Here is a 13,341-nt window from a genome sequence, read left to right on the forward strand (position 1 = left end):
AATTTCATTTTCATTTTATTTAATAAATGAAATATAAATAATAAATGAATGAATAATAATTTAATATATGAAATAATAAAAAGAAAAGATAACATAATAAAGAAATATGATGTATTTAATATATAATATAATTTATTATCAAATATATTAATAATATCAAATGATGATTTATTTTTATTTCAAAATATTTTGCATCAATAAAAATGTTGCTAAATATTTTGCATCAATAAAAATGTTGCTAAATATTTTGCATCATTAAATTTTGCATCATTAAATTTTGCACTTTTTTTATTTGTTTCAATAAAATTTGCATCCTTTATTTTTTTCTTTCTTTTCTTCTTTTATCATCTCTTTTGTTTTATTACACTTTATCTTCTTTCTTTTTATATTCTCTCCTTTCTACTTTTATTCTTTCTTCATCATATTCTACTTCTTACTTTCTTTTTATTCTTTTATATCATTCATTCTCTTCTTTTTCAATTATTTGCTTTTTTTCGTTGCCCAGATTAAGTATTATTCATTTCAACAATAAATAAATAAAGTTAAATATCATCAATTAGAAGAAAATAAATGTAAAGATAACATAGAGAATAAGAGAGATGCAAGATACACCATTAAGATTATGATTATTCAAATCATCATTTGTTTTATTCACATTATTATTTTCTGTTCCATTTGTTGTTTCACTTGTATTTGGTAAATGTGGTGATACTGTTTCATTTTGTTGTTTGTTTTGTTGATTATTTGATGGTGATTCAGGTTGTTGGTTATTTGGTTGTACTGGATTTGAATCTGGTGAGTCGTCTGATTTTACTGGTGTATTTGGTGTTGGATTAGTTGTTTCTGATGGTGTTGGTTTACCTTGTTGACCATCTGTTTGTGCTGGTGTTTGTCCTGTTGATGGTGGTTTATCAGATGGTATTGTTTGTCCAGGGGTTGTACTTGGATTTGTACCTGATGGTTGTGTGTCTTGAGGTGTTGGTAATGGTAATGAGTCTTGAGACTTATCTTGGTTTGAAGAGGATGGTGTTTGTGAACCAGCTGATGGTTTTTGTTCTGCTCCAGATGTCGTGGTTGAAGATTGTCCTGATACTGTGTCTTTTGAAGGTGGTTGTTGAGGTTCTGTGCTTGTAGGTGGTTTTGTTGTTGGTGATTCTTTTGTTGGTGCAGGTGGTGCAACACCTGTTCCTGTTGTTCCTGGATGTGTTTCTGTACTTGAAGTACCAGCTGTTTGTGTGTCTATTCCTTTAGGTGTTGCTGGTACTGTTTCTGTTCCTTCTTTAGTTGTTCCTGAAGATGCAACTCCTTGTGCTGTTTCTTTTGACTTTTCCTGTGGTGCTGCTGGAGATGCTCCTGCCTGTGTCTGTTCTGAATGTTCTGTCCCTGTTGGTACACCAGACTGTGGTAATACTTGTGCTGGTGATTCTTCTCCTTCATGCGACAAGTTATTTGGGGGTAATGAACCAGCTTGAGATTGTGGTGAATCTGTGGATGATGATACTGTTTTTGCTGGTTCACCTGAAGGTGGTGAAATGGTACTTCCAGGTACTGATGAAGGTACAGCTTGTTCTGCTGACCCTTCTGTCCTGAAACTGATTTCGGAGATACATCATTGTGTGATTCATTTGATGCAGCAATTGATTGTGGTTGTTCTTGTTTAGAACCTGCTGGTCCCGATGCTCCTTGCTCTTCGTGTTGTACTGTTGGTACTACTGGTTGAGAATGTAATTCTTTCCCTATTTGTGTTTCTGTTTCACTCTTTAAAAGTGTATTAATCTCTGTTGCACTACTAAATACAATAATCAAGAGAAATAAAATCATTGAATGTATTAGATTTTAGTTTTGTTCTTTAAATATAACTACTTCTTCATTTCTTGTTTTTTCCTTTCATCTTTGATTTTTGTCTTATTGATTTTTCTCATCATTTTTGTGTTGTTATTATTGGATTTATCTTCTTCATTTGTTGATGAAATGATAAAATGTTGTAATTATTTTGATTGTTTTATTGATTTTCTATTCTATTTTCTTTCATTGTGTGTTGAACAAAAAATGGTAATGAGTAGAATCATTATTTGAATTTCTAGTTATTTTTATGGTTTTATATTTCAATTATATTTTATTGTTTATTCTTCTTTATTTTATTATTCTTTTACCATTTCTTGTTTGTTATTTTATAATTATTTCATTTTCATTTATTATTGAGATGTTATTACTTGTTTATCATTTCTTATTAATTATTATCATTTGTTGATTTTATTATTATATCATTTTCTTTAAATATAATTTGTTAACAATTCAGTGTTATTTGTTATTTTCATTATATTTCATATGTGATTGTATAATTATTGTGTTAAACTATTTTATATTATCATTCATTTGATTTATTCAAATGATATTTTTAATTATTATCATCTTATTCATTCCTATTTTATCTATTGATTATTTCATTTTTCTATTTCATTTCTATTTTATTTTGATTTTATTTATTTGATTGTAACGGCAACGAAAAAAGCAAATAATAGAAAAAGAAGAGAAAGATATAAAAGAATAAAAAGAAAGTAAGAAGTAGATGAAGAAAGAAGAAAAATACAATTATGAAGTTAAGAATATAAGAAGAAAGAAGATAAAGAGTAATAAATCAAAAGAGATGATAAAAATCAAAAGAAGGAAGAAATAAAAAGTGTATTTTTAATGTAAAAAATTAGAAATATTCAATAAAAGTGTGACTAATTCAATTGTGTAAAATAATTGCATTGTTTTATTAATGAAAAATATTTTATTCTTTTTTATGTTATTATTTGTGTGTATAATTTCATCATGATGTTTATTATATATTCAATAATATGTGTTATGTTATTATAACATATAATATGTAATAAAATATAAATGAATATATGATATAGAATATATGATATAGAATATAAAAACAAAAGAATAATAAGAATAAATGGTAAATAAAAAGAAAAATAATAATAAATGATATAATAATTAATAAAAATTAGTTAATTAAGTATTAATAGATTTTTCATATATTCTTCCTAGTTTATTGGAGATTAATCCCAGTGCTGTTTAAAAAAGAGTAATCTTTTTGTTTAACTTATCATTTATGTTTTTCTTGCAAAATGAGGAAAGCACTTCTTTGTTTTATTTCTTCTTATTAAGGGTTTCAAACTTCTTCTGCTTAATTCTTCTTTTTAATCCTTTGTTTATTTTCTGTCTTAATTTTAAACATTTTCTTTTTCCTTTTTTCTTTATTTTATGAATGAGAGAAGAGACTATTTCATTCCTACTATATTATTATGTTTAATTTTCTTTTAGTCTTACCCACACTTTAGTACTTCCTTATATTACACCATGTAATATTCTATCATAATATCTTGCTACACCCTTTGCAGTTTTACCTAATACATTTCTAATTCAAAGGTAAAATCATAACCAGATAATAACTGGGAGAGTCGATGCTTGAATTGTAATAGTGTTTGTGTGTGGTGTTTCAGACATGCCACTTTTCTATTTCCAACAATAAGAAATAAAGAAAATAGAAAAATAATAAAATTGGATAGATGAATGTTAATAAAATTGTCATTTATTCATTAATTAATGAATATTATTTACATCATATATCATTAAAATAAGTAATTTATTCTTCATTTGTTATTTAGATTTTTTTCTTGTTTCGTGAGTAAATCATTTTATTTCTTTTATTTGTTTTATTGTCTTTTTATTCTTTTTATTTTTCATCATTTTAATTATTCTCATTGAATTATCATTTATTTATTTCTTATTTTATGAATGAATATTTCATTATTATTATTATATTATTATGTATAATTTCATTTATTATTAATATCATTTATATCATTTTATTTTCTTATTATTCTTTCATATTATCTTATTTCATTCTTTCTATTATTATTTATTATATTTCTTATTAAATTACTTCATCATATTCAATTATTATTTGATATTTCTTTTTTTTGATTTTGTATTAATATTTGTGTGTTGTTTCTGATTTTCATTATTCATTTCTCATTCATTTTCATTTAATAAAATAGAAGAATAAAAATAATGAAAGAAGATAAATAAAATAAGAATAAAATAAGATAAAATCAATGATATTGTTATTATATTATTATGTTATTTTAGTTTTGATTTTATATTTATTATTTTATTTTTATCTTTTATAATCATCATTCATTTCTTCTTTTTGTCTTTTCCTCTTTTCTAATCATCACTCAATTTATTCTATTTATTTCCATTTCATTTTATTTTATTTATTCTTGTTGTTATTTTATTTATTTCTTCTTTTATCATTTGTCATTTCTTGTTTATTCTTGTTTGTTGTATATTTTATTATTATTCTTTATTTTATGTTGTGTTATTCTTATTTATCTTTCTTATTATGTTTTGTTTATTATTGTTTAAATAGAAATAAAAATAAGAATAAGAAATAATAATATAAATATGTTGATGTATTTTATCATTTCTTTATTTGTTTCTTCTTATTTCTATTATTTTATTCATTTGATTCATAATGAATTAATTCAATGAAATAATACAAATAAATTGTTTATTTATTCGATTTATTTCTATTTCATTCTTATTTCTTTTCATATTTATTAAAAACACCCTCATTGGGTGTGAAAGTTTTATTAAATGAAATAAAATAAATCAACATTGAATTATGTCAATTTTTATTTCACCATTTCATTCATTGGCAGATGAACGAAATGGCTGTTCATATTCTTCATTGATTTGTTTTTATTCTTTTTTATTTCATTTTCAATTCATCAAGATTGAATCATTTCATTTCAATTACTATGAATCGTTTTGGTGTGAAACATTCTGGAAGTTGTTTTCCACAAAGTGCATTTGACATTCCATTATATTCAAATGAAGATTGTTTACAAGATGATTTTGTTTTATCATTTTCTTTACAAACAATAATATCATTACCTCCAAATTCAAACAAACAATTATTTGTTTGGTTCCATACCCCAAATGCATGTTGTGGTTGTTTAATATCAAATTTCATCATTCCTTCAATTCTTCCAGTTGATTCTAATGAAAATAAAAATGATTTTGAATCATTTATATAATCATTAACTTCATCAATTTTAGAATTAACATATCCTCCAAATTTATTTCCATCTTCATCTTCAATAATAATTATTATATGTTCTTTATTCATTATTCTTTGATAAAATACTGATGTATCTTTACTCCAATTATCAATATCTGAATCAAATAGTATATTGAACACTTTTCTATTTGTCCATTCTTCGATTTGTCGAATTTCTTCTTGACTCTTCATTTCTTTTCTTTTTAATCTCTTTTCAATCTCATTCTTCTTTTTTTTAAACCTTTTTTCTTTTTCTTGATTTATTTTTTGTAGTCTTTCTTCTTCTTCTCTCTTCTTTCTTTCTAAATAATCACTGTAATATGTTTCCCATTCTTCTTTCGTCTTATTAAATTTTTGTGTTATTTTATCTTTTTCTTCTGGCGTTCTGAATACCTTATCTTTCATTCCCATTTCTTCAATTGAAATGATTTTATCTATTAGTTCATTCCGTGTTTTACTTAGTGTTTCTTCATCCGATTTACATTTCATTATGATTATTTCTATTTTATTCTTCATTATTTCTATTTGGTTGATTGTTTCTTGACTTTTTTCTATCACTAGTTTTCTTCTTCTTTCTGTTTCATCCATCCTATCAAATATTCCTTCTCCTCTTTTAATTGCTTCTGAATATGTTTCATTATCTTTTATTTTAAATACTTCATTTTTAATACTTCCTAAATAATATTGATAATTCTTATTAACTTCATCAATTGATTGTTGAATGTTTGGAAGTGTTTCTACTACTTCTTTAATTATTTGGTTATTCTTATTTATTAACTCTTCCATTTTAATTTAATTTGATGTTTATAAGTTTAAAATATGGATGTTTAAATAGTTAATCCACGTTATTAACACATCAAGTCAATAATTATTTTTATCACCATTCTATTTTAAACAAATGTTATTTTTATCATTTTTACAATAACAATAAATATATAATAATATTAATAATATAATAATAATAATATTATAATAATGTTATTTTCTATAATTAGTTTATTTTATTTTTAATATTTTTTCATTTTTGTTTAATAAATAAAAAGTAATTAATTAAGTGTTAATAGATTTTTCATATATTCTTCCTAGTTTATTGGAGATTAATCCCAGTGCTGTTTAAAAAAGAGTAATCTTTTTGTTTAACTTATCATTTATGTTTTTCTTGCAAAATGAGGAAAGCACTTCTTTGTTTTATTTCTTCTTATTAAGGGTTTCAAACTTCTTCTGCTTAATTCTTCTTTTTAATCCTTTGTTTATTTTCTGTCTTAATTTTAAACATTTTCTTTTTCCTTTTTTCTTTATTTTATGAATGAGAGAAGAGACTATTTCATTCCTACTATATTATTATGTTTAATTTTCTTTTAGTCTTACCCACACTTTAGTACTTCCTTATATTACACCATGTAATATTCTATCATAATATCTTGCTACACCCTTTGCAACTTTACCTAATACATTTCTAATTCAAATACACCGTCATAACCAGATAATAACAAAGAGAGTTAAAACATGAATTGTATTAGTGTTTGTGTGTAGTGTTTCAGACGTAACACCTTCGATCTAAAAGAATAAAATATATAATGAAGAAAGAAAAATAAATTTAGAAATGAGAGAAATAAAGAAATAATATAAGAAAGTAAAACAATAAAATTGAAAGGAGTAACAATAACAATATAAGATATTGAAAAAGTAATAACTATAATACCATCATAGAATGCATCATGTATAAACACATTACGAGGATATTATCTGAAAAATTAGAAAGTAATAGAGATAAAATAAAGAATATATTTAATGAATAGATAGAAATACTAAAAACATTCACATTAGAAATGTTAAGAGGAAGAATAATTTTAATATATAAATGTGGAGATAATAAAAATACAGCGAATTGTTGACAAATCACTTGTTTAAATATAATTATGAAAATATTCACAACAACCATAAAAATGAAGATATAAGAATAACTAATAAAGAATAAAAATAAATTTAAAAATAATAAAAGTCAGTATTGAAACAAGAAATGGAGTTTAGCAGCTAATGAATGAAATATAAAGAGTTTAATAGAAATAAAATAAAGAGAAACACAACATAAAAGATAATTAGAAACATTTTATGATAATAAAAAGCATCTGATAATGTAAATCATACATGACTAGAAATTATATTAAAGTATTTCAAAATGCAATTTCAAATAACACAAATAATAAAAAGTAAGAGTGAAAGATAGAGAATAAAAATATGATATAAATATAAAGAAGAAATATGAGAAGTCAAAATAAACAATTATATTTTATAATGTGACTATACTCTCTCTTATTCATATTACAAATGAATAACATTTCTGATGTAATTGTTTAAAATGAGAAATGACTAAAAGTAACACGTGAATTATATATGGATAACATCAAAGTAACTAATGAAACAAAAAGGAAATAATACATCAGAAAATAATTGACACAAATGAATCAATAGAATTGAAATAAACATAAATAAATGTTGAGTACTAAAAATATGAAATATAAGTATTACAAATAACATGAATATTATACAATTAGAAGATAAAGAATATACATATAAATATTTATGAAATGATCAAATTACAAGAAATGATGATACATGATGTATAGAGAATAAATAAATAATAATATAAAAGAATGAATAGAAGAAATAAAAGAAATGATAATAATATGAATTATATTAATAGAATAAATACAGAAATAACAAAAAATTCACGTATAGTGATTCTATTGTTAAATAACCAATTATGAAAATAAATGAAATGAATAAAATGATAAGAAAATGAATAAAAGAAAGAAATATAAAATGTACAGGAATGTGTATGAGTAGATTATATTTCAATCAAAATAAAATGGAAATGGATTAAAAAGTATAAGAGATGAATGTGGTATTGAAATAATAAGAACAAATATGTATTTCATGTTGAAAAGAGGAGATAAAATATGAGATATGATAAAGGTAAATAAAAAAAAGAATTGAATATGGAATATATATTTATAAAACATGTGGAAAAAGAATAAACAAAGAAGAATTAAAAATAAATGAAGAAGATAAAAATAAAGATAAAAAGAAAATAATAAAAGACATAAAAGACAAGTTTCAAGAAGAATATATCAATAAGTTGAGAAATGAGAAAGTAAGGAGTGAATATTTAAAATGAATTGAAGATAAAATAACAGACAAAAAGAAAAATAAATAATATAATAATATAATAAAAAGGATTTAAAAAAACAACAATACATGTATTGAAGAAGAAAGATAATTAACAATCGTATTTGTTGATAAAATTTAAATATTTTCTTCATTTTCAATAACAAGAATTAGTTTGAAGTTAAAAAATACAACAAGTTAATTTAAAAATATTAAAATAGAACTAAAAAATATAATATAAATTAATTTAATATGTTTAGTGATAAAAGTCCTCTTATTAGTGGTGCTACTTCATTTTTTATAAACCAAGAACCCGACCCACAATCAGTTTGGTGGTTTGATAAGTTATTTGAAGATGAAGACAAAGGAACCTTTTCATGTTTGAAATTAACATGGAGTCAAAGAATATTATTTTGTTTAGGATTTTGTGGGTTTGGAATGTTATGTATTTTTATGGTTTGTTAATATCAGATAATTCGTATTACAATTTGTGAAGTGATTATTTACAAATTAGTCACTTTCATTCTTTTTCTTACCTACTCGTTTTGCAATGACATTCACTTTTGGAAATATATTAATTTTTATTGGAACGTCATTTTTAAGAAGTATTAAATCTCAATGTCAGTCATTATTAAATGACCCTTCAAAGTTAATTTCTTTTATTATTTATTTTGCGTCAATTGGTATCACTTTATTTAGTGGTCTTTATGTTTGTTTTTTTGAGTATTATGTCTTTTTAAATAAGTACCAAGACTGATATCAATTAGATCAATTCTACACTATTGACAATTGTTAGTATAGTCATAGAAATATGTTCTTGTATATGGTATATTGCTTCCTATATCCCTTATGCTCAAACTTGTTTATCAACAACATGTAAAGGGTGTTTTAGACGTAATTGAATTTTTTAAATTGGTTTAGGTAGAAGTTTTAAAAAAGAAATAATCTTTAAAATATCATTTTATGTCACTTGTTAAAGAGTACATCAATAAAAAAGTAGAAGTAGTAACTACGTTAGGAAAAGTGTATATTGGTATTTTAACTGGATATGATAATTTTATGAATATTGTATTAAAAAATTCAATAGAACGTACATTTTCTAAAGAAGGAGTTTCAAATATATCATGTGGATTATTGATTCTTCGTGGTGATGAAATGTTTGTTATTAAATTAAAATAATTAAAAAGAAAGAAATCTTATTTTTTATAGTATGGTTATTGGAGGTTTAAATGAAGAAAAAGACACTCAACTTGATTGGCAATGTGTAGTTTCCAATCCACTTTCTCAAGCATTAATATAGATTAATTTGATTGTTATTTAAATAACATAGTTTCAAAAAAAAAAAAATAAAACATAATAATAATTTTAAAAGAAAAATCAAAACATTTAAAAAACTGTTAAAAAGAGTAAAAACAAATTGAAATTATTAAGATGCATCACAATAATATTGTTCCTTTAAAACCTTTACCTACTCCACAAAAAAAATCCTTCCAACAACAAGAAGAAAACGAATTGATTGCTTCTGCTCCATTAACACCTTCATCTAGAGTTGTTCCTGTTAAAGCTTTACCACCAAAACCCTCTCAAAAAGAAGTAGATGAAAGAAATTGTGAAGAATCACCTGTTTTATTAAAAGAAATGAATTATCCACCTCCTCTTTCAATTTCACCTCAAAGCAAACACTCTGTAGATTTGGAAAAACATAAAATGAGACATAGAGCTTCTGTTGGTTCTAGAAATGATATGTTTAATTCATTTGATGAAAGAAAAAAAGAAACATCAACTTCTCCTAATTTCTTTAAAAAAACAACTACAACTCCTGCAAGTCAAAAAATTAATACTACAGTATTTGATATAAACCCAACTAGTCTTGAAGCTTCATTATCCGAGTCACATATAGATTCAAAAGATATGTCTCCTAGAGTATCTATGTTAAGTGATAAAAAAGAAAAAACAGAACAAGCATATGTACTACAAACACAAGAAAGTAAAATTCATGAAAAAGTAAATCAAAAACCATTAAAAGAATTAAAACATGAAATAAAACCAATTCTTCCAACTGACTTTTTAAAGAAATATCAAAGTTATTTTACAACAGAAAATCAAGAAGATAAAATTCGATTTATCCCAAAGAATTTAAAAGGAGAAAAAGTTATTGGAGATGAATTAATGATGCATACAGCTGAATTAGTATTTACTGAATTTATGTTTTGTGTTAAATTACAAATATTTCAAGAAATTGAAAGAATAATAAGAAATGAAATACCATTATTAGACTATCAAGAATATTTATTATTTGGGCCATTAGATAATCTTGTAAATGAAATTAGTCAAATGTGTTTAGAGCTGGAACCTATTTATTATAACCTTTTAAAAAATACATCCAATAAAGAAAGTGAACTCAATAATGTATTTCTTATAATTGCAATATATAATTCTTATATTTTTGATAAACCATTTAAAGATAAATTTAAAGAATTTGTTGCACATTATACATCATTAGGAAAAACAATTATTGAATTTATTAAATCAAATAAACATCTTCATAGAATTATTCAAGAACAATTAAATAATTGTATTGATCAAAATATTAAAGAAATTACTGATTTATTCTTTTCAGCAACACAACGTATTTGTAGATATGAATTATTATTTGAAAGTATATTAAAAGAAATTCATCAAGAAGGAAAAGAAAAAGATATTTTAATAAGTACTATTAATTTATTTAAAAATATGAATATATCAATTAATCAATTTATTTCCAAAACAAGACTCTTTTATTTAAAGAAATATGAATATTTTGAAATAAGTTATAAATCAAATATTTCTCTTCAAATGGTTAATACAATTAAAAATAGTTTCATATGTGCTGATCATTTTATTGGAATTTTTTATGGAATTAAAAATACTGGAATTAAATCAAAAAAAACAGAGTTACTTTTATTTAATGAAGGAATATTAAAAAGATATTGTGAAGAAGAATTTTTTGAATTTTATCCAATAAATACATTAACTGCAAAAAAAACTGGAGAATGGGAAAAAGAATTACTTCCAAATGATGTCTTCTTTTTTGATATTAAAAAAAATAAAATGCAAATTATTTCACTTGAAAATGAAGAAGAGAAAAAGTTATTTAATTCTAAAGTAAATCAAATGTTTGATCGTTTTAAAAAGTCTTTAAATAAACATTGATTATACGATGTAAATTTAATTCATTTATTTTTTATTTTTAAATTTATATTTAAGTTCTATTGGAGCAATTGGTTCTAATGCTTCAAAATGATTTAATTGAGTTAGTTGTTCACAAAAATTAATATGAAAAGAAGTTAATGTAATTGGAAGATCAATACTTTTAAGTTTTTTATTATAAAAAATATCTAATTGTTCTAATCCACTTTTTAAATTTAAAGAAGAAAGATTTGAACACCAATATAATGATAATGATTTTAATGTTGTTCCTATTGTCAATGTTGATATTTTATTACATTCAATACATAATAATGACTCTAATGGTACTTCATGTAGATTAGGAAAAGAACATACAGAATCACAATGACTTACTTCAACAACTTTAGCTAAAGGTGGAATATAAAATTCTTTAATTGAATTACATGATGATACACAAAATTCTTTTAAAGGAATTTCTAATAAATTTGGAAGAGAAAAATTAAAAGATGTTGTAATTTCAAGTCGAGTTAAAGAAGTTGGAAATAAAAAAGAAACTGGTTTAGAGAACATAGAATTAACTAATCTAAATTCTTGAAGACAAATAACATTTTTTAAATCAACAATAGAATGAATTGGAGTTACTTCAATTTTATAACCAAAAATATCTAAATGAGGTAGAAAATGAGATAAAGAAATTTTATGAAGTTGATTTGAAAAAAGAAGGCTATCTGGTAATGATAGAGTATAATGATCAAGAAATAATAATTTAAAATCATAAGAAGATAATGATGAAGTAAGTTCATTCTCAAAAACACCAAATGTTATATTTTTTTTATTTAATAATTCTAATACATTTGTTAAATGTGTTTCTTTTAAATTATGAATTAATAAAACACAACTAACTCTTGTTGAATGAAATTTTTGTAATACTTCTTGTAGTCTTAATAAATCATCACCATTACATTCAATAAATAACTTTTTAAAATAAGGAAGACGTTGTATTGTTTGAATAATATTATTCATAAATTTAATAAAATAAATCATTTCACTATTATTATTAATATCAACATGAAGTTTTTGAAGAAAATTCATTGACTCTAAATCAAATGTTAAGTTTTCATCAATATAAAATCCAAATTCACAAATACGTTGTTGAATTTTATGAATAATATTTAATGGTGCATAAATTAATTTTCCAACTAACTCAATTGTTGATAAGTTTTTTAATAAACTAAGGTCTAATTTTTTTATAGTCTCAATATCACATCGTAATGTTTCAATGTTTGGAAAAAGAGTAATTTCTTTATTAATAATTTCTTCTTTTTGTGTTAATGAATCAAATGGTCCACTATAAAATGGATTCTTTTTTACATAAGAAAATGAAGTAAAACAATTTTTTGATACCATCGTAAGATTAATAGCATCTTGAATTGTTTTTAAATATCTCACAATAACTTCAAATGGTAATGTTGTTTTTTTATTAGAACAATTATAATCACTTCTTTCAAAGTGTTTTTTTGATGTAGATAATATAGAATAATTATTTGTTGAATTTTGAGGAAATAGGGGTTTCTTTCTAAATAAGTTCATCTGTTCTTTTCATATTTTTCTTAGTTCCTTAATAAGATTCGAAGATGGCACGTCAGAGACACCACATGAAACCCTAAAATAATCCCATGCTTCGAATCTCCCAGTTATCGTCTGGTTATGACGTGCCTTTGGTGAGATAATGACTATTTAAACATAACTGACTATTATTTAATATTTATTAGAAGTGATTATTATGAAAGAATATTATTCATTAACGTGTATTGTTATTCATTGAGGTGTATTGTTATTCATTGAGGTGTATTGTTATTCATTATTAATTATAAGGATTATTA

The 13,341-nt window shown here is 23.0% G+C and overlaps 5 protein-coding genes across 5 annotated transcripts, besides 4 other annotated features; 3 read left to right on the plus strand and 2 right to left on the minus strand.

Moving 5' to 3' along the window:
- Positions 1–556: 556 nt before the first annotated feature.
- EHI_188000 (uncharacterized protein) lies at positions 557–1,821 on the minus strand (the record flags this gene model as incomplete). The annotated part of the gene is made up of 2 exons (XM_648608.2): positions 557–1,548; positions 1,578–1,821. The coding sequence occupies 2 exons, from the start codon at positions 1,819–1,821 to the stop codon at positions 557–559; spliced, it is 1,236 nt and encodes a 411-aa protein (XP_653700.2).
- A 1,170-nt stretch (positions 1,822–2,991) lies between these two features.
- Positions 2,992–3,511: a repeat region.
- A 2,646-nt stretch (positions 3,512–6,157) lies between these two features.
- Positions 6,158–6,678: a repeat region.
- A 7-nt stretch (positions 6,679–6,685) lies between these two features.
- Positions 6,686–8,402: a repeat region.
- Positions 8,403–8,542: 140 nt separating this feature from the next.
- EHI_188010 (uncharacterized protein) lies at positions 8,543–9,192 on the plus strand (the record flags this gene model as incomplete). The annotated part of the gene is made up of 3 exons (XM_648576.1): positions 8,543–8,746; positions 8,805–8,999; positions 9,058–9,192. 3 exons carry the CDS (start codon positions 8,543–8,545, stop codon positions 9,190–9,192), a joined length of 534 nt encoding a protein of 177 aa, XP_653668.1.
- Positions 9,193–9,253: 61 nt separating this feature from the next.
- On the plus strand, positions 9,254–9,590 carry EHI_188020 (U6 snRNA-associated Sm-like protein LSm8, putative; the record flags this gene model as incomplete). Its single annotated transcript, XM_001913639.1, has 2 exons — positions 9,254–9,447; positions 9,500–9,590. The coding sequence occupies 2 exons, from the start codon at positions 9,254–9,256 to the stop codon at positions 9,588–9,590; spliced, it is 285 nt and encodes a 94-aa protein (XP_001913674.1).
- A 131-nt stretch (positions 9,591–9,721) lies between these two features.
- EHI_188030 (uncharacterized protein) lies at positions 9,722–11,482 on the plus strand (the record flags this gene model as incomplete). Its single annotated transcript, XM_648577.1, has 1 exon — positions 9,722–11,482. The coding sequence occupies one exon, from the start codon at positions 9,722–9,724 to the stop codon at positions 11,480–11,482; it is 1,761 nt and encodes a 586-aa protein (XP_653669.1).
- Positions 11,483–11,506: 24 nt separating this feature from the next.
- Positions 11,507–13,048, minus strand: EHI_188040 (uncharacterized protein; the record flags this gene model as incomplete). Its single annotated transcript, XM_648578.1, has 1 exon — positions 11,507–13,048. One exon carries the CDS (start codon positions 13,046–13,048, stop codon positions 11,507–11,509), a length of 1,542 nt encoding a protein of 513 aa, XP_653670.1.
- A 34-nt stretch (positions 13,049–13,082) lies between these two features.
- Positions 13,083–13,341: part of a repeat region that runs on past the window's edge.

The sequence above is a fragment of the Entamoeba histolytica genome, genomic scaffold (assembly GCF_000208925.1).
Source record: "Entamoeba histolytica HM-1:IMSS scf_1104750519129 genomic scaffold, whole genome shotgun sequence".
Classification (NCBI taxonomy): Eukaryota; Evosea; order Mastigamoebida; family Endamoebidae; genus Entamoeba; species Entamoeba histolytica.